At 36.9% G+C, this 24,987-nt stretch overlaps 1 protein-coding gene across 8 annotated transcripts in view; it reads right to left on the minus strand.

Moving 5' to 3' along the window:
• AHI1 (Abelson helper integration site 1) overlaps positions 1-24,987 on the minus strand; it is a 101,063-nt gene that overhangs the window by 48,861 nt on the left and 27,215 nt on the right. For all 8 annotated transcript variants that reach the window (XM_054821169.1, XM_054821172.1, XM_054821173.1 and 5 more), the window contains exons 14-19: positions 23,067-23,170; positions 22,364-22,482; positions 19,171-19,301; positions 17,735-17,875; positions 15,530-15,732; positions 220-337 (exon numbers count right to left, since the gene is read on the minus strand). In XM_054821169.1, coding sequence (XP_054677144.1) covers positions 220-337; positions 15,530-15,732; positions 17,735-17,875; positions 19,171-19,301; positions 22,364-22,482; positions 23,067-23,170 — 816 coding nt within the window. The remainder of the gene's footprint in view (positions 1-219; positions 338-15,529; positions 15,733-17,734; positions 17,876-19,170; positions 19,302-22,363; positions 22,483-23,066; positions 23,171-24,987) is intronic.

Below are 24,987 nucleotides of genomic sequence, written 5' to 3' on the forward strand. Positions count from 1 at the left end.
TTACAGCACTTATAAATAAGTCTATGGCTTAAAGAAAAAACGCATTACAAGGGAACATATATCAGTATCACACTGCACTTTATAAACAATATCACATATAACAACCAGGACACTCCCTGAAAGAGCTGCACAGCAAAATTTATATAGGCAGAAAAAAATCCTCATGAAAGTCATCACCCATTCCCTGCAGAGAGTGAAGAAATGAAGAAAGAAACTTACCACTTTTAGTAGTGAAAGAATACAGAGGATTCACTGGAGTGCTTAGAGTGCCTGGCAGTCTTAGCATGGAGTGTGGTGACAGTGATGATGGCGCAGGAAGCAAGAGATTTGAGCTCGCCTGCAATAGGAAAGACAAATCAGAAAGTGAAGTGTAATTTCCTGGGTTACTTACTGATGCAATAGCTAGAAAAGAAATATTTGCTTACTGTTAATAACTATTAAATTCCAGGAAAAAAATTAAGACTCAACGATAAATAACAATTTCAATGATGGGTGGTTTGGGTTTTTTTTAGAATAACTGGAGACACAGTCTTGGAAAAATTACTGACACAGCTATAAATCCAATTGCATGTTTACATATAGACACAAACTTTCTAGCAGTGCAAACAATGGAATAAAACTGTTTGAACTGGCATCTCGTTGCATCTTAGTGTATAAAAATAAAATTACATTTATATATGGTTATAAACTTATAAACATAACTTCTCATTTTTGAGTACTGAAACTACACTACATCTATGAAGAGATTACTCAATATTAGAGACAAAAAATTCTTAAATCAGTCCTAACACAAACCTGATTGCCGCAAATAAATAAAGCATACTTAGACCAAAACACCAGTCACCTCCTTTATGTAAGCTAAACAAGAAATATCTGCAGTCCTAATTTCCATAGCAACAAAGATAATGTTAAAATTTTGTTTGCTATGGAGTTTCTTGATATACAAGCAGTTATCACAAAGCAAAAACCTTTCCCAAACTTTACTCTTGACATATTATCCAATACAGCCTATGTAAAAGATACATTATGACAATCTTAGGGGTTTTTATGTGATCCGATTGAGAATTTTACCGTTTGTTAAACCTATTTTCACTGGCTGCCTTGATAATACAGTCAAAGGGGAGGGAAAAGAGACCTTAAATAAAGTATTTGTAACTTTCTTCAAACAAAATTGATTCCTATGCTAAAATTTTGAGAGCTATTTACATTCTTGACCCTTTCAAAAGTCAAGCCTATTTCACAATCTAGAATAAATGCAAATGGTCACTTAATCCCACTAAAAAGCCCACACTCAGTGGAGCACTTCCTTTGGCCTCAGTAAACTCTAAATCAGATCCTTTAGTTGTGGGCCAAAACAGAACAATGACATTTTGCAAATTTTCAATCCACTGGCTTGTAAATTCTGTTTAAAGAAAGGAGACATCTAAAACAAAGTCAGTGGCTTATTTCCAGAAGTGATATCATTTATTAACTACTATTTCTGTCATTTAATAAATATTAAACAAGTCAACAGGTTTCAATAATGCAGAATATTTGGGCGTTGGCAGGTGTACTGGGATGCAGGTAATGCAGCATGAAAAACATGTGTCGAGTAACTTGACTGGGCCATAGAGGATATCTGCTATGATCTCTGTATTACTACACTAGATCTTCATCTTCATGTATCTGGTTTTTGTATAGTAATAGGGATGTAATTCTACTGAAAGAAGTTTATAATAAAAGCTAGTCAAATAGTCTCTCAGCAACTACATGCAATTGTTATTACTGTACTCCAAAATCGACCAGAAAGCAACACAGAAAATCAGATCAACCGTTGAACATGTTAAAAAAACCCCCCACATTAAATTAGCTAGATTGTACTGCAGTATACAAATTTAGCAGGTTGTTAGTAAACAGTAGCTGTGAAACGTAAGCAGAACGGAGAGGCCTGTTTTTCTCAACAACAAAAATCAATCTGCTTTTCTTACACTCACATATGCAAGTGACTAAGTTTCATTAACATAGAGTTCTCTCTGATACACACAAATATAGTGGAAAGCCATTAACATATGTGTTTACCTAAACACAGTCATATAATGTGCAATTATATATATATTATATATACACCTGCAAAGGTGTCGAGCTCAGCTTTCCAGTGTTGCATCATCTTTTATCCACTGTTAGCTCTAGGGAGAGCCTTTCTGCAGTAAGACAAATGAGATGATCTCCTCCCTGCATGAAATTCTTGCTGAGCGCACACTACACCATCAGCGATACAAACTTAAGTTTTCCAGTCAAGTATTCTCATGGAATTCTCTTTCAAATTTGCTATCAAAAAGTTGTTTTCAGACAATATCAGGGAATTAAGACAGGTTGAATATGTCAGCCTTTGGAGATCAAAGTAAACACAGCAAACTATTCAAAACTAGCACTTAACAGACACTTTCCTCGTTCATCCTGGAGGGAAAAAATATCAGGAGAAACTTGCCTTGATTGCGGTGCTTGAAGGAATTATACGAGAGATATGGTACTCTGTATGTAAATTATCCCTGTACAGCATTTAATTCACTTCACTTTATTTTCCTGCTGTACTACCCAAATACTCCCATTACACATGCCAAATAGCATGCTTTGAAATCAAATGCAATAGACGCTCCCGAAGATTTAAGAAAATCGGCCTTTTGAAAATGCAAAATAAGTTCTATCTTACAACTCTTCCCTCCTCTCCAAGTCCTTAAAAACAAGATAAAAAACTATTTTTATAAAAGTGATATTAAAAAGAAAGTTTTAAATTTAAGCAGTCTACAGGAGTGATTCATTCCTCCCCTTAATGGCAGTGAAGCTCTGTGCCGGTGAGCTATAAAAGACTGCCCATCCAAAGTAAACACAAAATCAGTGTTTTAATGACCTTTCTGCCACTAGCTCTTAGGTATTATTTAAATCTCTAAAAGGCCCAAACAGGAAAAAGTCTCACAACATTATAACAGAAGAAAGAACCACTCAATTAATAAGTGAGGAGTAACGATTCAGCAGAACTGTTTCCAGGTGAAGTACACTGTCCTGCGAAGAATAATTACTCTCTACAGCAGACAGACGTAAGACTACCTACAGAACAGAGTGAAGCAATCTTTTTTTTGAAATGCATGCTGTGGGAAGGCATTGCTAAATACTTTTACAACGAGTAAAGTTGACTAAGATAGCCAACCATCAATCTACTTATTTTTCACAACAGGCTCCGCTTGCTTCATGCACAAACCGCAGCTTTATCAAAGACACAGTTTACTACTATCCCGAATTGACGAAAACTAAGAGTTGTAACGTTCATTTAGTAGAAAAAGGATACCTACATAATTTTGGCCAAGTTTAATGAAACTGATTTGCATTTTCTTTTTTTGTGTTAGGATAGCTCTATGCAAATTATGCAAATATAGATTTTCAGTGGAACTAGTTTTCACATTAAAAGTGAATTGCATGAGACAAAAACCAGAATACTGCAAGACTTGACAAGCTGACAATAACAATTTCTCTTTTTTCCTGAGAATGCAATTTGATGACCTTACCCACCAATATAATCGACATTTCCATACATACTTGCAAGTCAAATCAAGTTGGCCAGTTCTATACTACCTCTTATTCTTCTAGTCTTAGGCTTCCCTTTTGAAACTTTAGGCCTCTAGGATACTGTTTTTAAAACTAGTTTAAAAGCATTACTAAACTATGATTACGCAGAATTCAAAGCTGACAACTGCATTTGAAATAAAAACAAAACACAAATTCTGCTATTTCTCTCAATGCTAGAATAAAATACATCAGTAATAATGCTTAAAGCAGGAGTACAGTACTTCAGTTTTTAAATTTGCAATGAAAGTTTGAATCAAGTTTACATCTATGCAAAAATGCAATCATTTCTATGACACTAGCATTAGGACTCCTCCAATGAAGGCTGGGATTCTATTGCAGTAGGTGTCCTGCAATCACTTAAGAGGCTAATCTATTCTCCTCTTCAGTAACTGCATGAGAAAACCAGACAGCTAAAATAAAATATCATCCCATTACATATAGGCAAAACCTACAGACATACTTTGCTTGTCTGAAGCAAGTGTGTTCCCCTGATGCTCCCTACAGTCCTCTTACACTGATTATCCAGATCAGAAACTCATCTAGACGGCAATATAGTTCCCTCATAACTTGGGTGCTCCACTGTTTCTCTGCATTGAAGCCCAGAAGTGCAGAAGTGACCAGGGCATACATATGAAAATTGAAGCTAGAAAGCGCTTGATCCTACAGTTTAGAAATAGCTATTGTCTACAGATCATATGACTCATCACACAGTAATTATATATAACCAATTCCTTAGTTCTGCCAGAGCGTTCTGGCATTTCAATTACAGGCTTACCACAAAAGCTTTCTTCCTTTTTTTTTTTTTGTCTTTAAAAAAAAAAGTTAAGAAGAAATTAAGATTACTATAAACATTTGGAATAGTAAGCATCTGTCTTTCAGCCACAAGGAAATACTAATTCTTTGTACATGACACAAAACAGTTAAATACAGGCTCAGTTATACACAGGCTGTGTAGACTCACTCAGCCATTAAGCACAGAGATTATGACTTTTATTGGATTGGATAAAACTGGCATTTCAGGTTAAGAACATGCCTGGATATACGCATTTTAGCAGAATTGGCCAATGTCATCACTAATAACAGTAAAAAATAGATTTGTCTTGCTTAGTAAGAGCCAAGTAGATTACTATGTAAACCATGACCTCTTCTGCAGCTGGTTATGATTCTTGCTATCAAAAAACATATGACCAGGAAACAAAATTAAAAAAATTAATTACTTTAGTAGTTAAATTTTAAAAATTTCTCTTTTTGTGCAAATGAAAAGTGGATGTAACCTATGTTGCATACAAAACACACCCAAAGATACTTGTCCTACAATCTTATTTCTCTTCTCACTAAGGAAAACAGACACCAGAAATAATTCTGACTCAAAGCTTGTCAAATGCATATAGAAACCTCTTCCTCTGTACCTGCTGGTAAAAGACATTAGGACATGACTCTAAATACAGTACCAGTAGAGTTTCAAGTAATCATGTAAGTACACAGACCCCATCCCTCCTCAAGTATTTGGTTAGAATCTAGGCTTTTTCAATCATATATGAGAACCTTTTTTGGTAGATTTTTTTTATTATCATTATTTTTTGTTTGCTTGTTTTTTACAGACATGTTAAAAAAGAAAAGATACAGTTCCGTGAAAATTTCATTATCATTCCTATTATTCTAAAAAAAAAGTATAACCAAGCTTGCATTTCACTAAATTGTTTTTAAAATTATGCATTTAAACAAAAAGTGTAATCTCATTTCTTATGTTGACAAGCCCTCATTTGCTTATTCCAGAGATTAACTGTAATGTAACCATAAAGACAGAAAGGTAAAAAAAACCCACCTGACCAGATTTCCCCAGAATAAGCAGGACTTTTGGATGCAAAGATATAAAATTATTTTCTGTGTCTTTTATCTGAATGAAAACCAAATTGCTTTCCTCAGCTAACAAAAAATAAAAGGAATCTGTGAAACTTTATTAAAACATTATTAGAGTTTTAATCTTGTATAACCTTCTTTAACTCTCAGTTTAAAGCATCTCAGCATTTCAGTCATGATCAATGTTCCTTTCTGCACCTGACATGTTGCAAGAAACTATCACAGCCCCAATAACCATTAATAAAAAAAGTTGTCAATAATGTTATTAAATTGACTCAGTGCAGATTTACGGTATTTTCTTTCATAAGAAGTTCTTAAAAGTTGCTTTCTCCACACCTTAGTGACAATAAGCCAGCTGGCAGGAGATATAATTTGCTGGTTTTTACCTGCATGAGTGAATCTAGATTTCACTGCTCTAAAATATTATTTGAATAAACATAGTACTACTCAGATGTCCCTGCTTACTTTGTTCAGCAGGGAGAAAACTAACAGTAACTTCTCCTTAACAGTGTACAAATGTTTATGGCAAGAAAACTAACATTGTAAAACTGGAAATAAAATTAAAGAACTGATCAGTAAAATCCACACACATTATAAATGCTTAACACCATCTTATTTTACCCTCTGGTAAAATTATTATGATGGGTACAATTTCATGCTAAAAAATGAATGCCATTCATTTCTTGTGTCTGACGTATCTTTTATATAAAACATAAGCCACTGAGAGAAATAGAATGCTGAAAAAGGTCAATAGTGGAACAAAATCTTCCATCACATCTGACTGCAGCTTATTATTGCTACTTTAGACCTCTATTCAAATAGTAATGTCTGCAAATATTGTGCAAGAATTAAAGACAGATATCCTGTGCTTACAGCACTGATTAAAGACCATTGCTATGTAGGTATTACTGCCCTGATACTCTGACGAGATTCATACATGTCACTTCACTTGAGTAAAAGGCTGAGAGCATGCAGATTTAAATTTCATATTCACAGTAAAATTTGTAATGACTCCCTATGATAACAGGAATCTGTGTATCCAATAAAAGATGTACACAACTCATCATTAACTTTTATAATTGAAAGTATAAAAAATAGTAGCAAAATAGTTTGAAATAGAAATTCCTTACATCTATTGCTGTTGTGGTTTAACCTGGCAGGCAACTACAACAACCACACAACCGTTTGCTCACTCCACCTCCTCCCAGTGGGATGGGGGAGAGAATTGAAAATGGAAAAGGGAAAAAAAAAAAAAGTGGACTGAGATAAAGACAATTTAATAGGACAAAACAAAACAAAACAAGGGAAGATAATAATAACAACAGTAAAAAAACCAAACAAAACAAGCGATAAACAGCACAATTTCTCACTACCTGAAGTCAATACTCAGCAAGACCCCAAGCTACCCCGCCTCCCAGGCCACCCCCCCCTTATATACGGAACATGACATCATATCATATTGAATATCCCTTTGGACAATTTGGATCAGCTGTCCTGGTTGTGCCCCCTCCCAGCTTCTTAGGCACCCCCCGCCTTCTCCTTGGCTGGGCAGTATGAGAAGCTGAAAAGTCGTTGACTGCTTGGCAACAACTAAAAACATCAGTGTGCTATCAACATTATTCTCATCCTAAATCCAAACCACAGCACTATACCAGCTGCTAGGAAGAAAATTAACTCTATCCCTGCCAAAACGAGAACAATTGCTCATGCTAAATAGAAGCTTGGAGAGAGGAGAAAGTCCTTAATATAACTAAATTACATACTCGGGGAATTCAATACAAATTTGAAAGTATAGTCTTACTACAAAGAGCCATTTCAGTCTTTTTATGCTCCATGTTAGCTACTGCTCTAGTGAAGAATTTTAGAGTTTTGGTACCAGATCTTACTGTGGAGGAGGCTCAGGCAGCATTGCTGCCAAGCTGGAAGGCGTATTTATAATGCTGTACCTATATCCAGGGAACTACAGGCTGGTCAGTCTCACCTCTGTGCCTGGCAAGATTATGGAGCAGACCCTCCTGGAGACTATGCTCAGGCACATGGAAAATAAGGAGGTGATTGGTGACAGCCAACATGGCTTCACTAAGGGCAAATTGTGCCTGACAAACTTGGTGGCCTTCTACGATGGGGTTACAGAGTCCGTGGATAAGGGAAGGGCAACTGACGCCATCTACCTGGACTTGTGCAAGGCATTTGACACTGTACTGCACGACATCCTTGTGTCTAAATTGGAGAGACATGGATTCGATGGATGGACCACTCGGTGGATAAGGAATTGGCTGGATGGTCACACTCAAAGAGTTGTGATCAATGGCTCAATGTCCAAGTGGAGAACAGTGACGAGTGGTGTTCCTCACGGGTCGGTACTGGGACTGGCACTGTTCAACATTTTTGTTGGCGACATGGATAGTGGGATCGAGTGCACCCTCAGCAAGTTTGCCGACGACACCAAGCTGTGTGGTGCGGTTGACACACTGGAGGGAAGGGATGCCATCCAGAGGGACCTTGACAGGCTGCAGAGGTGGGCCTGTGCGAACTGCATGAAGTTCAACAAGGCCAAGTGCAAGGTCCTGCACATGGGTTGGTGCAATCCCAAGCACAGCTATAGGCTGGGCGAGGAATGGATTGAAAGCAGCCCCAAGGAGAAGGACTTGGGGGTATTGATTGATGAGAAGCTCAACATGAGCCAGCAGTGTGCGCTTGCAGCCCAGAAAGCCAACCGTGTCCTGGGCTGCATCAGAAGAAGTGTGACCAGCAGGTCAAGGGAGGTGATTCTGCCCCTCTACTCTACTCTTGTGAGACCCCACCTGGAGTACTGCGTCCAGCTCTGGGGGCCCCAGTACAAGAGAGACATGGAGCTGTTGGAGAGAGTCCAGAGGAGGCCACAAAGCTGATCAGAGGGCTGGAGCACCTCTCCTGTGAGGACAGGCTGAGAGAGTTGGGATTGTTCAGCCTGGAGAAGAGAAGGCTCCGGGGAGATCTAATTGTGGCTTACCAGTACCTGAAGGGGCCTACAGGAAAGATGGTGAGGGACTGTTTATCAGGGAGTGTAGTGACAGGACAAGGGGTAATGGGTTCAAGCTGAAGGAGGGTCAATTTAGATTAGCTATTAGGAAGAAGTTCTTCACTGTGAGGGTGGTGAGGCACTGGAACAGGTTGCCCAGAGAGGTTGTGGCTGCCCCCTCCCTGGAAGTGTTTAAGACCAGGTTGGATGAGGCTTTGGGCAATGTGGTCTAGTGGAGGGTGTCCCTGCCTGCAGCAGGGGGGTTGGAACTAGATGATCTTTAAGGTCCCTTCCAACCCAAACCATTCTATGATTCTATGATTTCTAAGGTAACATTGTCTAACTAGACAATGACCTTTACTTAATAGTAAAAGCAAGATATTTTACTTATTTTCTTTCATTGGCTGGGTAAGTGTGGGAAGACTAGGAATTACTGCAGAGTAACCAACTGCAGATCAGTGTTTGTGAAACTACTCATGTCACATCTGTGCCAAAGTTCCTTCATCTACAAAATACAGACAATAGTTTCCTTTCTTTTACATCTACTTTGACTGTGTTGTTTTAAAATTCATCTGATGTTTGCTAAAAATGAGGAATTCATAGAAAAAAAATCTTACTATGCAAAGAATATTCTAATGTAGGAAAATACAGATTTTAAGGATCTGACCTGCTTTGTAAGATTTTCAGAGGGGAAAAAAAAAAACCCACCACAAAAACAAACAGCCAACAAACCACAGAAAAAACAGCTACATGTTCAACTTTTTCTAAGACAGGCAACGTAATTAAAACTGGCAAATTTAATGAATTGACAACAAAATTCATTATAATTTCCAAAACCTTACTTTATAACAAACTATTTCTTGAAGACATAAAGTGTAAAATTCTGGCAAAACTTTCATATGTTATTATTTTACCTACACAAAGCTTCTAGTAACACTTCAGGCATTTCATATCAACAATCGCTTTATGCAATGACAATGATTCAACAGTATCTGCTTAGCAAATGGAAAAAAAGGTGTATAAAAGTTTGTATCCAGTAAATGAAATGCACAGGGTAATAGGATTTCAGATCCAAAAGTGGTTGTACCATGGCTCATAAAACACACTCTAATAAGTGCAGCTGGGAGTAGCTATGTTTAAAGTATTAATTGCAACAGAATTTCCTAGAGTAAGAAAAGCATTTCCTAGCATTCTGAAGAGGTATACTGGAAGAGGAATCCAAAAAAGTATACAGCACTATGCAAAAGCATCTATTTAATTTAAAAGCCCTCACTCCAGCGGAATGTATTGCACAGGTCCTCAGAAAAATGATTGCCTACATCTCCACTAATATGATAACTAATAAACTAAAACCCAAATCTATCAGGCAGTGGGCCATATGGTTCTGACTTGAAATTGCTGTAAAAGCAAAACTGGAAAAAAAGTAACCCTAATAAACATTTTAAAATTGAACTGAACTTTAATGGATTTTTAAAATTATTTACTAATCTGACATAATGAAAAGAAATATTAGTAACTCTTACAGAGAATTACCACACAACCCACTCATAAATAACATGACAGTGCCACACACTTGTCAGTATAACTTTTATATATACTGTATATATATACTCCATAAGAATAATTATGCTGTGTTAGAGCAAAGATCCATCCTCACATTTTTTCAACAGTAAACTGTAGCAGATAAGATGCATAAGTTCAGAGCAATTTTTCTCCTGTGGGCCCTTCCACCTTCATCACTCAGCAGTTTCTGAACTTCTTGAGCATCAGCTGGTATTAACACTGGTTCATTAGGCCAATAGTTTTTGCTGAATCTCTCCTTTGTGAATTTGCCCAAAAGCTCTGCGAACCCACGTACACTTCTGGCCTTCACAGCACTCTGTGTATGTAACTTCACTGCAGGTCCCCACTTCAGATGTGAGAAACAATGTTTTTTCCAATACTATTCATGATTTCATATATTTGTCACAACTTTCCTCTCACTCATCTCCACCTGCACAACCTGCAAAGCTGAGGAGCTCTAGTCAATTTAATCTTGTTACATGCAAGCTCTTCAACAGCTCTTTGTATTTGTGTTACTCGTTTAAACTTCTCATTTTAATATATTATTTTTCAGAACGAGTGTCCAGAACTAATTAGTGTTGAATATATGGGCTCATCCTGGATTTCGTAAGTAGAAACACGCAAGCATCCTCCTCATATTCAGTTTGAAACGGATCTTACTTATGGTTTCCTAAGAACTATTCAGCTACGGTTTTGTTTTTAATGAGAAATAAAATTAAGTGGTTTTGCCTTTTTTAATACTTTTTTTGAACCATGGTGTACACAGTATAAAAAAATTGGCTTCCAATTCATTTGCAAGTTTTCTTTTGGAAAAACTTAAGGCAATTCTATGAACTTAGTGAAAAAGAGGCTTTAAAAATACTGCAAATTTCTTACACATATGAAAGATTAAAGAATATCAGTACCTCCTCTGATAGTTTGTAGATAAAAATTTTGTACTGCAGGCATGATCAAGTGAAAAAGCTATTTCAGCCTGCAGAGACACTGGGGCATCGCCTTGTACTTGGCCAAAAACATTCACAGACTTGGCAATGTTTTAGCAAGAGTCCTCAATACTTAATATATTACAACCCTCCAGTTGTCCATCTTCAGGTAGAAGTTACAGTAAGTTACTATAAAACTGTTCTCTTCCCAATCTGCACTAAAACCCAGAAGCCAAGCATGGTATTTCAGAATCTACCAAAACCAAGATGACCTGCAGGACAGATTCTCACAAGACTCGACAAAAGTAGCATAAAAAGTACACACCACTTTGGCATCTGGCTCTGCCTCTCAGTCTTTGCTGCAGACAAAAGGACAAGTTTCCAGCTTAGTCCACTTATGGCTTAGATACTATCAGTATCATGTTTAAGTGTTCACTAAAAAGGTTGCATGTTTTTTCTGAGAGCAGTGGCTTAAAATTCTGTTCTGTTTTCATACAACAAGATATATTTTGCATCTCAACTAAATTCTGAAAGACAACCATCTGGAAGGACTACACAGTTTAGTATTTGATGTATACTCTACCAAAGCATCATATATGATCATACTTTATAGTCCTACAGCTTAATGATGAAAGTTCAGTACATTTGATGCAGTCTGAGGTACAAGCTTCTGGATTCTCTCACAGCACCTACTCCCTTAATGAATTCCAGCATAGCAATAAATATGTTCAAAGTACAAAAAAATTTCAAACAGTTGTAAGTAGTTCTGTATATAGAAAAGAACACTTTTACATTCTACTTATCTAATATTGCACTTAGAACCCTCTGAGTATCAGAATTTTTGTAATCACTTTGATAACCTTTTTATAACATTTTTCACAAATACATGGCAGAGACTTGAAAAGTCAAACATACTTTTAATTAATTTAGAAGTATTCCCATATTAAGAGATGAGGCAGCCAACATATAATTCTTTCCAGAACTAGTACTACAGAATACATATAGATGCTGTCCTTAAGTGTTACAAAGGGTTTTTTCCTCCTTCAAATTATAGCATGAAAGTTCTGACATCTGAAATTCACAATTTCAGAGCTGGGATATTATACATTTAAAAGAAGCCCTTCTCCTCATATCTGTGTAACATATATCACCCTCTTGTTATGCAAAGTTATAAACAGGTATTTTGATTGCTAGATGGAAGTGAAGTTTTAAACACCTAAATTGTAACACTGAAGGAAAGGCACTTATGAGTTCTTTCAATGACCAGAGATGGGTTAAGTGTTTTCCTATCAAAAACTTCTGTGAATAGAAACATGCATTAGTTCCATGAGGCAGAGATAAATAATAATTGCTGCCAAGATTCACTATACTGTAATTTCTCTATGTGGTAAAGAAGCCAATTCTGCATGCTGGTTGCACAGAAAAATTCATATTGACCCTTTGTAACAAAGTGTCCTAGCTTTTGTGAATTACTAAAATTTTAGCCCAGTATTCAACTCTTGGTTCTAATTACACATTTTCTAGGCTAACAAGAATGGTAATGTTGCAGAGGAGAAGAAAAGAAACTTCCTCTATCATTCATTAAGGTTCCTGTTTAGGTAGCAAAGAAGAAAAAAAAAAAAAAAAAAAAGAAAAAAGCATTGGTTCTAAAGGGACCTGGAAAGGAGGCACTGATCACAACACAAAAACCCCAAGCTCATACAGGATCAGAATATTCTTTATTTCTATCTAGCTTAAACCAAATTTTAATGTATTCACATTACATTTTCAAATCACATATCTAAGTTGCAGACCTCCAAGCTTTGCATTTACAAGTTAATTTTATATCCATTAGTAACTGTTATTAAGTTCACACACATTGAACCCAGACACAGATCCGCTGTTCAGAGGTTCCAGCATCTTTGTTTCACAAAACACGAACCCAGGCATGACCTCAGGCCAGGTTTATTGTCTACAAGGTATGCTGCCAACATGCTTGTCCCAACATGGTAATCCCTATGTGTCTGTGACAAGGCACTGGCATGTAAATAAGACCAAAAGACCAGTAAAAAGCCTACATAGGTTTCCAGTTCCACTTTTATTTTTCCTGTCAGACAAATACATACAAGATAGCACCTGAGTTCTTATTTGGATTGTCATATTCCAACCTGATCACAGAGCAGCCTGTCACCCTACATGTGGCTTAATAAAGACTCCTCTCTCTGTTTTTACTTGTCTGCACCCAGACATACTAGCACACTCTCACATATGCGGCCAAGTGGCAACTTTTATGAGGTCTGCTTTGACAAACACTGTAGCAAAGCATTTATGCGAGTACGCATTCTAATAAGCCTTCCCGCAAAGCCTGCACTTACATACATGTATAATTTTTCACATGGAAAGGGGAGCTGCACACATGTAAATGCATATGCATCTAAAATTGTAATTCCCAATTACAAATTAGTAGAAATTTTAAGTTTTAGTGTTGATATATTATACTCTGGGGCTGACAAAAATCTCATAATGCAGGCAGGCAATACTGCACCCACATGCAAGAACTGATCCTATCCCTGCTTGGAAAGGAGGTATCACTGTCCCCTGAGTCTCATGCTGGATCACTGAAAAGATGAGCACCAAGAGTCCTTTCAATGAAAAGAAATCTCCTCCCAACATCTCAGTGATTCATAAAGCCCTGCAAGGAAGCGCTCTCAGTTTTTAATAATCATTGCTGCTCTGTGACAGACATCAGACTGGATATGGACTCTTTCAACTCCCATCCTGTACTGTTTGGAAACCAACATTGTGAGAAGGTTCAGATGACCTTTCTGACATCTCCCATATATGTGGTCCATAGTAAAGGGTTTGGAGGATGCTGTCCAAAACCTTGATCATGATTCTGCTCACAGTGGACTTACTCACCCCAAATTGGTCATCGAGTAATGGGACTCTAGGGTTGCAAAATACCAGTAGCTGAAAGTTATCCTCTCAAACACAATTGTAGGCATATCTATTTCACCTAGCTACATGATTCCATGGAAACACTACATGGCTCTGCTAAACCAGATTTGCCTCTCACAGCCCAGAATCCCCAGCTAATCCAGGACAATGGATCCAGTTGCAATGATAAAGACTCCCAGAAATTCATTATCCCCGTCTTCCTCAGATGACAAGACATCCAGAAGAATAAAAGTAATTTCTTCTGGAATGTCTTCCCAGACACAAGGTTGCATGCTCCAGTCTCTCCATATTGTGTCTCTCTCTGACTGATAAACAACTTGAAGGTACCAGGGCTCACTTGTAGATGAGCAGGAACAAAATAAGCAGAAAACAGAAACAAGGCTTGCTTCCTTACGTGAGGCCACATGTAATTGTGGAGGCAGCAGCAACATGCTACCATTGTCCATGTGAGCTACAGTGTGGTATTTCATAAAGCAAGGAAAAGGTCCACTGGGAAGCAAAGGACTGTGGGATAGCTTTCTTTTGGAGAGTTTCAAAGCACAGGCCTAATGGGGATGTCAAGGCTACAGAACCAGACTAGATCTAATCCAAAGCAAAACCCCTAAAGCATGATAAGAGTAGCTACAGCATCTGCAGCAACAACTGCTTTCACCTACTCATCTGCTTCCTTTGTGCTTCACTACTTATTAATGCAGACGAACCCTAAAACTACATTAAAAAATATCTGTATGTAGTCAAAAATACTTAAAAATGAAAAACAGTAAGCACAAACTGAAATGCAGTTCATGCCACTGTGAACAGTAATTATAACTGCACAGTGCTATTCAGGAATATTCTGCATTCATGTTGCATGCAAAATTGTCTCAAGTTAGGGAATTTCACTTAAACTTATTGACAATTACAAAAGCTTTAATTACTGATTCAGGTATCGAGAAACAAGACAAATAGTCAAACAAACAAAAAGAAAACACTTCTCCTCCCTCTTTGTCTCAACTTCACTTCAGACACCTATGTCCTCCTTCCTAGTCTCCAGTCTCTTTGCTTTTGCCATTATGTACTTCCTTTGGTAAGGCGATGGATGGTGCAAGAGAGTGGGGTTAATGCATAGTGGCTTGCTCTTTTTGACTCTCCTTGTTTCTTACTCCATTCAACTGCTTTAGTGTGGGTCCTCCACCAGCTGAAATCCCCTTGGGCATTGTATCCGTCCAGTGTGGACCTCTCCATGGGTTGCAGTCTCTTCAGAAGCATACCAACTCCCATGCTTTCTTTTGCGTATCCTCACAAACCTCTTCCTGTCTTTCCCTTCATGTCTACTCCTTTACCTCCCCCCATATCTCAATTTGTGCATCATGTTGTGCCTCCTGCATCATCTTTGTGCCTCTTTTGGAGTAAATCATATGAATAGCAACGGACATTGACAGAAAACATCCCTTGCCATCAATACTTGATAAACAAAAATAACTTAGTTTCATGCAATTAATCTCTTCTAAAGAGCTACTTACAGGTGCATTGGTGAGAGATGTATTAATTTCTGAAGAACAGATCCCAAAACTACTATATATGTTTTGTAACATATATCAGTCCCAGAATATGAACTTTGGCTGAAAGACTATATACTTCCAGAAATTAATTAAATTTGACTTACCATAACAGAATCAAGTTTTTGTTTCACCTTCTGCATTCTCATCGATGCTCTTGCAACACTGACAAACTGATCTGCTGGAGACATCACTGAACTGTTTTGTATGGGAATTTCAGAAAAACTGCCAAAGAACTGTGGCCCTCTCAGTGCAGCTGTAGTAAGTGATGAACTGAGATCTTTTACGAGTTCAGCTTCCTGCTGTGCAACTGTAGAAATAACCAACATTAATGTGTCAGGTGAACCCTACATTGCCATGCAAAAAAAATAATTGAATGATCACTGTCATTTTGCCAGCCATGTCTTCAGTGAAACACCATCAGAACCTGTACTAATACTGCTATAGGGAAAACCTGAAAATTACATGAAATTTTCCCCATAATACCCTATTTCCCCCTAACTCTTCATGATCACATCTCCCTTCTGTTATCTGTGTTCAGTAACCTCTCACACAGAACTGATATTTTTCTATTGCTTATAAACAATAGTGTTCTCCATGCAGAAATATTAGGGAGGAAAAAAAGAGAAAGGAATGTTTTAAAAGGCAAGAAACTCACAGCTTGCGCTGAGCTCTAGTCAGCTGTTTTACTAGGTACATTTCACATTTTTTCAGTTCAAGTGAGCTTATTATACTTGAGTAAAATTTCAGAAGTTGCTAGACATATATACAGGCACAGGAGGCATTTTTAGGAGGTAGCTTGCTCTAGGATACTTTTGATCAAAAAGTTGTGTTCACTGGCATTTAAACAAATTGTTTGACTTTTGCAATTTTTTGTACTGTGGTCTCAAGCCAACAAAGATTAAAAGAATTCCTCAGTAAAGTTTTGTCCAGTATATTCATAAAACTGTTGGTGTATGTAAAACACATACTGTTGGAGTCTTAAGAACTGTGTCAGTGACTAAAATTAGTATTACTATATGATTAACTCTTTCAACACTAAGGCAGCAAGACTATCTTCTGAAAGCAAAGTGTGTGCTTTTAACCAAAAAAGGAACAAAAAGTCAGTAACAGACAATGTAGAAAAGACCACAAGCTATGCAAAAATCCTGCTGTCACCAGTGACTCTAGTTAAGCAGTCAGATAACTACCAGTGTGATATGTGTGCGACCTCTAAATATATACACACACACATATATATATATTAAACTACCATACTAGCTTTTTCAAGACTCACTGCCTGCTGAACAGTCAAAAAAGTTCTAAAAAAATTCTTCACCCAAAAAATTTTCCATTGCTCTCTAGAATGCAGATATCTTATTGGGTTGAAGTTTAGCACTGAATACTGATGGTAACATTGTTCCACTTTATTTTCCTGTAAAAGTCAACCAGTTCAACAGACAAATAACCTAAACTGTGAGATTTCATATGAGTAATCTCATTACTAGATGTTATTTAAAAAGCAAATGTATAAAGACAGGATTAGCTTTATAAATCTATGTTCACTGCAAATATAATTCAAATAAAAATCTGTTACAGATAAGCAAAATTTATTGCATAATTCATATTAACATTATCTACTTTCTAGATGCAATATGACATTTGAAACTACATTCTTACTTGAAACAATGACACTGCTAAAGCTAACCACAAATGACAACTATCAGAAAAGCCTGTAAAGGACAGACTGAATTCAAAGTTAGCATTTATCACTATCTTTCCTTTAATATAACATGGGGAATAAACATCTCTCACATAATCACACCACAGATCTAATACCTGTTTATTAAAACAATCTATACTCTCTCATATCAATTCATTTCTCTACAGCTCCTCAATATTATTTTGTAATGCCAGCACAAACTACTGAGATTTCTATTAAGCTATTCATTAAGTTTCAGAATGATAGTATTTTCTGGCTCAATGATGCCCCTTGATACTGAAAGGGGGCTTTTACATATTTGTATGACGCTGCCTATATATCATAAATTGCTGTAAGAATCACATGGGATGACATACAACACCACATTTAAATTTGAGGTTGCAAGGGACCTCTGGTGATTGGTCAAGGCCAAAGACCTTGCTCAAAGCAGGGTCACCAAGAGCAGGTTGCTCAGGGTCACGCAGTTTGGTTTTGATACCTCCCAGGATAAAGATATGTATTATCATCAAATGACTGTTTTCTTTTTCCTTCAAAAGAAGTACAAATACTAGCAAATCACTTCTAAAAATAAAATATTTACAAGTGTCTATCAAGAAAATTTGTACTGTACCTTTATAATCATAAATGTATACAAGTATTGGCTGGTTTTGACCAAAGGCACAAAAAGACACCATGTGTTCATGTGGATGAAAGGCAACATCACGAAGTGGATACGTGAAGGAGAGTTCAGAATATATGGCCACCTGATCTCCTATAGAAGTGAAATATGTGTATTAGTACCACCGAAGCATATTTGATACAGCAAAATAACAGTTGGTTAAAGCCTGTATTACTAGAGTGCAGTGACTGCCACCATAAATAAATATTCTTCAGTCAATTTCCTTACTGAAAAGTAATATCTGGCATAAGACAAAAAATATTCCATGCTTTTAAATTATTCAGTAAGTCAGAAAAGTTAGTGCTGTTGCAACAGCTGCAGGAAACCCCAGAGGATGCATCAGGTTAGCTGAGTTCTCTTGTCCTGATAAGCAAGTTCTGGAAAGGTGGCGTTCCATAGTATTTGTTTGTGCTTGCATTTTGCCAGAGATAGCTATCTTAGTTGTGGATTTCAATTATATAATACTCACAATAGGAGGGAAAGTTGAGCACAAAATTATTAAAAAATAAATAAAATTAGCTCTTCAGCTGATGGCATTATGAATGCAATACAGTGTATAAGGAAGAGTCAAAGCCTGGTGAAAACATACTAATAACAAAGTTCCTCCCTCCTTTTATGTTTATTCTTTTTTAAAGTTTTCAGACAAATTATGTAGTGGCATAGATGTAAACTAATATAGCTGGAAACATGGAAAGAAATTAAAAACAGAACTGTTGGTTAGCTGCCAGTTTTAAAATATTTACTTTTTCCTTTTTAAAAAGTATTTAGATCATAATTAGAGAGAGAATATAATGTCATCAAAACCAACCATTCTGCTACCTTCTGTGATTTTTGTCCCGTTTGCTTCACTGTACAATGAAGATGACAAACTCTTTATCTTACATTTGCTTAGCATTTGTCCAGGAAGATTTTGGCAGCTATTTTCAAACTACTCGATTTGGGGAATAATCAATGAAGAAACCTTATATTTCAAAGGCCAAAAATACTGAGTCTCTGACCACCCTGGGAAACAGATTAAGTGTTTCTCAACAAAAGTCTAATTCCCAATTTCAAAAAACACAACAGAAAGACTGATTTGACTTAAAATATTTCTGTGCATTCCAAGACCCTCATCCACATGTAAAGAATTGCAGTACATAAAAAGCTGAGCTTCAGGTTCTCCATTCCTGCTGGATATTACAAATGCTACCTCTGCCTATTAATTTCCCCTAGAGAATTAAATCTTGGAAATGAATAATAGCTATTTAAAAGGTAGAGCAAAGGCTTCAGGATTTAAGAACATTTTACTGAACTTTCATTCCATATCAAAAGTGTTTCAATAAAGCTGACAAAACCCTTTCCATCTCAGCCTTGACAACCTGGCTTAAGACCATAAAATAATTAGTTACCTGTTTCTGGGTTCCAAACATAAGCCTTTCCATCTTCACTTCCAGAAAATAGGAACGTTCCACATGGTGTTAAGGTGCTGTGAATCTTTTCTCTGTAATTTGTGGCACCTATGTATTTCTTTGTAGCCAAGCTAAAGATAAAGAATAGTTTGCAAATGTAGCAGATGCTTTCAGAACAGGCAATTTAACTTTTTATGTGTCAGTCCCTTCCTCTATTCCTCAGAAAAATCAATACACCTTGCATCCCAAATAGATATGCAAGCACTCACCTTTTGCAGTGCAGTGTTTATCCTTTCTTTTCCCTGGCTTTCATAATGCATACAAAATTATAGATGAAAGTGTACATCCTTGTCTTTCAATAGAAAATGGAAATACTCAGATCTAGAGAATGGATATAGATGTCGTAATTTGCATTTTCTTGATCCTAGGCTTTGCAAAAAATGGGGAAATTGGCACTATTACTCTAAGCTCTGCCAAAAAAGTTTTCATTACGCTTCCTGAGCTTGATTACATCCCAGTAGTGCTTAAATTTATCCAGCAGCTCTTTTTAGCTCCTCAGACTAATGTCTCCTTGGATAGAAAACCAGCAGTAGAATCAACAAATTTCAGACATCGATGTTGATTTACTATTAGCATTAATATTTTTAATATTATCTTGCAACTTAGGTATCCTAATCAGTTTTCACTGAAACACTACTGGTCAGCATAGTAATAATGACCTACCAATGAACTACTGTCAAACAGTAGGCATCAAGTAAGAGAGAATCTACAAATGGATTTAAAGAAGCTAAGCCAGCTTGTAACAGGCCATCACAAACATGAGATACAGCTTGGAAAGAGATATGAAAGTTCAAAATAGAGACTAATACAGCAGTAATAGTACAATGCAGAATTCAAGGCAAGAAGAACGGCAATAGGCCACGACAGCCCTCAAACACAGAAGACAGTGATTTTTAAAATGTGTTACTGCAGAAATGGTGGACGTATGCTGGAAGCGTAGTGCAGTTAATATGACAGGAAAATTATTTTTAACAATATTTTGCATAAATATACCTTAGATACAATTCTATTTGGCAAGCAAGAGAAAAGGATGCTTTAATGATCACAGTGCAATACCATATTAGCTCAAATAAGAGTTTTAGCTGTGTGAATAAGAAAGATAGTATCTCTGAGATGTCATGAAAAAGAGCTCTGCAAGATGTAAAACTAACCTGCACATGAAACCCTAAGGAGAGGTCTGAACCAAAACTAAATCCCTGATCACATACCTGAGTGACAGGACAGCAGCTTTATCCAAAAAGATCAAAAAAGCAAGTTGAAAGAGGAAAGTTAAGAACAACTAGCTGTCAATCAAAGTGAATTGTGTTCATCTGTGACCTCCACCCCCTCTTTTCTCATGCAGGGAATGAACAGTTAATGCTGACGTGTAAAATTATCACTGCTGGGTATCTGACCCCGTGGTTTATTGATAGACTGAAGCCAATGTAACTGTGGGCTGTGGTCAAAGCAGCAGTCCTGCTGCTGTCTTCTCCACCCTTATTTTCCCAGGCTCTTCTTCATTTCTTCTCTAGTGTTTGGGCAGCTATCAGATGAGTTAGATCAGATAGTTGATTAAACTGAAAATTAATCATTTGTATTTGTAGGCTGATTTTTAGTAGAATCAGTTCACTGATCTGACTTACCCTGCATCAAAAGATCTCTACAGCTGATAAAAAGGAAATGCTAGGAATACATGGCCAAAGGTGTGGGAGATAGAAGACGGTGTGTCCTATGGATAAACTGGCTTAAAATAATTGTGAAATTGCATACCATATTAACCCTTTCTTAGAGATTAATATACATGTCCATTTTTCTCTCTCAAACTAAAACTCTGAACTTTTTAGGAATGGTGGTGATAGAAGAACACCATCTGCTTCAAAAACTGCAGGTTCCTTCTGTTAATCCACCAATGTCATGCTTCAACTGAGTGGGTAGTTTAGCCTTCTAGCATGGTCATTATAATTTTTTACTGTAAATTATAAATTAAGAATGCACTATAAGACTGGAAAGTCTTCAGCTAGTTCAAACATTCAACCCAATATATTACTTAAGAGTGAGATTTCCTGAGAGATTATCTATATGTAAGTACAAAAGTATGTTCTAAAAGCACGTAGTTTCTCGTGCTACAAGAGCATAAAGGTATTTCTCCCAGGTAATTTCATGTAGAACACCAGGGACCTTTCATTTTTTGCATGGTGAGGGGAGGAAGAGAATCCATGAAGTTACGGATGAATCACTTCGAGCATTTGTATCTTAACGTGACTTTCCAGATGAGAATGTTCAGGTGCATCTTATCAATGTGTGTAACTGATAGGAGTGAGACTCTTCTCAGTTTCACCCAGTGAAAGGCCAAGAGGGAATGGATACAAATTGAAATATAGGAAATTCCATTTAAAATTAAGAAGAAAAAAAAAAATGTTGAGGGTGAAGGAGCTCTAGAACATGTTGCTCGCAGAAGCTGTAGACTCTCCATCCTTCAAGATAGTCAAAATCCAACTGGTCAAAGCCCTGAATAAGATGCTCTCATGCTTTGATTATTGGGATTGGACTAGTCACTCTCCAGCCTCAACAGCTCAAGTGATTCTGTGGTTCCCTTGTTTTTTATTGTAGTTTATTATTAAAGAATCATTCATAATTATTAAAAATAAGAAAATAATCAAAAACTAAGGTAAAAATACCTCACAGCCTACTTAATATACCATAATATGTACATCACTGCATTTTTCAGCATTTATGATGATAATCTTCTCTCCATTTTACCATCAAAATACTCTTTCCAGAGACTTAACAATGAGAAACTAACACACGAATAAATGTTATAATTTCAAAGTTATTTTCATGCCCAGATTACATTTTTAAAAGTGAATTCAATCTTTATGAGACTAGCGTCTTCTCCTTCATGCCACCTTAAGATCCCAAGTAATCTAGTAATTTTTGGATATTCTATTCTAAAAGACTTACCCAACATCACATGAAAGGTCTGTAATACAGCAGTGTTTTGAAATCATTTCCTAACCCTAATATTGCTATCCTTGATTATTAGGACATCTTTCTTCTCCACAACTATACATTTAATAGTTTATGGCAATTTATTTCCCCAAATAAATTTTAAAATAAAAAGAAAATACGTACTTGTCACCAAAAAGCTACTTACATTCTGAGATCCATGATTCTCAGGGTACTGTCTTTGGCATGGATTAATAAACGCCTTCCATTTGGATGCACCTCCAAATGATTTATTGGTGTTCCTTTAATATCATTTTCTTTTATTTCCTACAGAAAGAAAGAAAATAAAGATATAACTTTGGGTTTTAAAACATGTTTTTACATGTTATTATTAATTTTTCTCTCACATTACTCTTTTTCTGCCCCCTTCATTCTATCTGGTTAGGGAAGAAGTTTGTTCCTCTATTAAGGCACTACATCCTAGGCAATCAACTTTTCACAACCACAAGGCAGATTCTATTGTGACTCTGAATTTCTGAAATATGGTTGATGATAGAAATGCTGACTGAACATTAGGCCTCTAAGGTATGAACAAAGGTGACCTGTAAAGCCTGTGGTCTATTTATTGTTGCCTCTCGAGAACAAACCTCATGTATTAGCATTTATCTGTTGATACAATGCTATTAAACCTCAAGAATTTTCATGTTTTACATACAAAAAATTGAAGTTGCAAAACAATTTGTCAGTGAATCACAGCATGTTCTATCAGCTCTTTTGTACCGTTATTTAAAGAAAATACACCTTCCAGTTAAACAAAAGTTAACGCATAAAAAATTTGAATTCAAATAAAATTACTAGATTTAGAACAGTTCACATAAAAATTACAATGCTAGTTTAAGAAACCTGTATACCTTATTAATGCTCCAGTGTTGAAACAGGTGTTGAGAACTTCCTTTGACAGATGTATCCCAAACTATTATCAGTCCTGAACTATCTCCTGAGAACATGTGGAGCCCTGTGAAATAAAGTCTTATAAGTAGAATACTCCACAAAAGAACTAATACAGAAAAGGATGTATGAACAAGAAACAACTTTTTTCTATTATTTTTGTGAATAGGTGAACACTGGTTCTTCCTTCTCTTTTGCTATGATATGCTGTTGTGGTTTTACCCCAGCTGGCAGCTGAGGACCACACAGCCGCTCACTCACTCCCCCTATCGGGGTGGGGGAGAGAATTGGAAGAGTAAAAGTGAGAAAACTTGTGTTGAGACAGTTTAATAGGAAAAGCAAAAGCCATGCACACAAGCAAAGCAAAATAAGGAATGCATTCAGCACTCCCCATGGGCAGCCAGGTGTTCAGCCATCTCCAGGAAAGCAGGGCTCTGTCACGCATAACAGTTACTTGGGAAGACAAACACCATCACTCTGAACGCCAATGCCGCCCCCCCCCGCCTTGCATTCCTATTCCCCAAGCTCCTTATAAACTGAGCATGATGTCATATGGTATGGAATATCCCCTTCTTCAGTTTGGGTCAGCTATCCTGTCTGTGTCCCCTCCCAACTTCTTGTGCACCTGCAGCCATCCCACTGGCAGGGCAATGCGAGAGGCAGAAAAGGCTTTGACTCTGTGTGAGCACTGCTCAAAAACAACAGGTCTATCTAACAAACACATCTCTATTATCAACACTGTTTCCAGCACAAATCCAAAATATAGCCCCATACTAGCTACTACGAAGAAAATTAACCCTCTCAGCTGAAACCAGGACATAGGCTCACTGCAAATACATTTTGCTCATACTGCATGACATAAATTGATACCATAAATTTGGATTCAGCTCATAAGTTAGATATGGGGGTGCTGAATATTCTTTTTTTCATTTTTACTCATATTCTGGAACCAGCAAAAAATGAGCATTTACAGCTCAATGAGCATCACACGATAACTGAATGCTTACCTATACATTCACTGAGAGCATCTTGAACAAGAACAAATACTGGTTTCCAACAGTTGTTCTTTAATTAAGCACAAATACTTATTCTTTATAAAAATGCAACTCTTTCCTCTTCATAGTATCTCCAGTGAATACCTCCAAAAATGAACCAGCTAATTACTAATGATATCACTAATAGCAGAAAAAGTCTAACACTTCTAAGTATCTTATTCACTCACCCATCTACAACTCTTCACACCCTCCAACTAGTACATGTCAGTATATCTCTGACTCACTTTCAGCTGTTAATCTACCAGTTAACATTATTCACAATGGTCAAATCTCTGTCCTTTTCTCAGTTTTTCACGTTGTCTCTCAACGTTGAAAAGTTCATCACCTTCCCACTTCTTCAGTCTAGCATTAAAATTCTCACAGTCTAACTAGTGCTACCTCATTTTCTTTATCTTTGTACTGAGTCAATAACTTTGAATGAGAAGATGGTGGACCTGTCTTTGCTACTGTTCTGATCATGCACTCTCCTGTTCTGAAGTTCAGTTCTGAGAGTTCTCTAGAAGCCGGTTTCAGATTTCCTGCTTCTGCTTTCAAGTTCGCACATAATTCTTCCACCTAGAAGAATTCTAGCCAAACCTGCCTTTTTTCCAACTTACCTCTCTACACTAACTGCTAGGCTTTCCACCTGCATCCTGATGCATTTGTCATCTCTGAACAGTAGCATCTGTGCTTTATGTTCTGCCAGTTTTTGCTGCAGTATGTACAAAACATTAGCTAACTAATAGCACCTAGTTATAGGGACAATGAAACCAAACTATGACAAAAATTTGCCCAGTCATCATTGCCTGATCACTACACATTTGTTTGCCTGTCCTTTCTACACTTACCT

Source organism: Grus americana, chromosome 3, assembly GCF_028858705.1.
Source record: "Grus americana isolate bGruAme1 chromosome 3, bGruAme1.mat, whole genome shotgun sequence".
NCBI classification, from domain to species: domain Eukaryota; kingdom Metazoa; phylum Chordata; class Aves; order Gruiformes; family Gruidae; genus Grus; species Grus americana.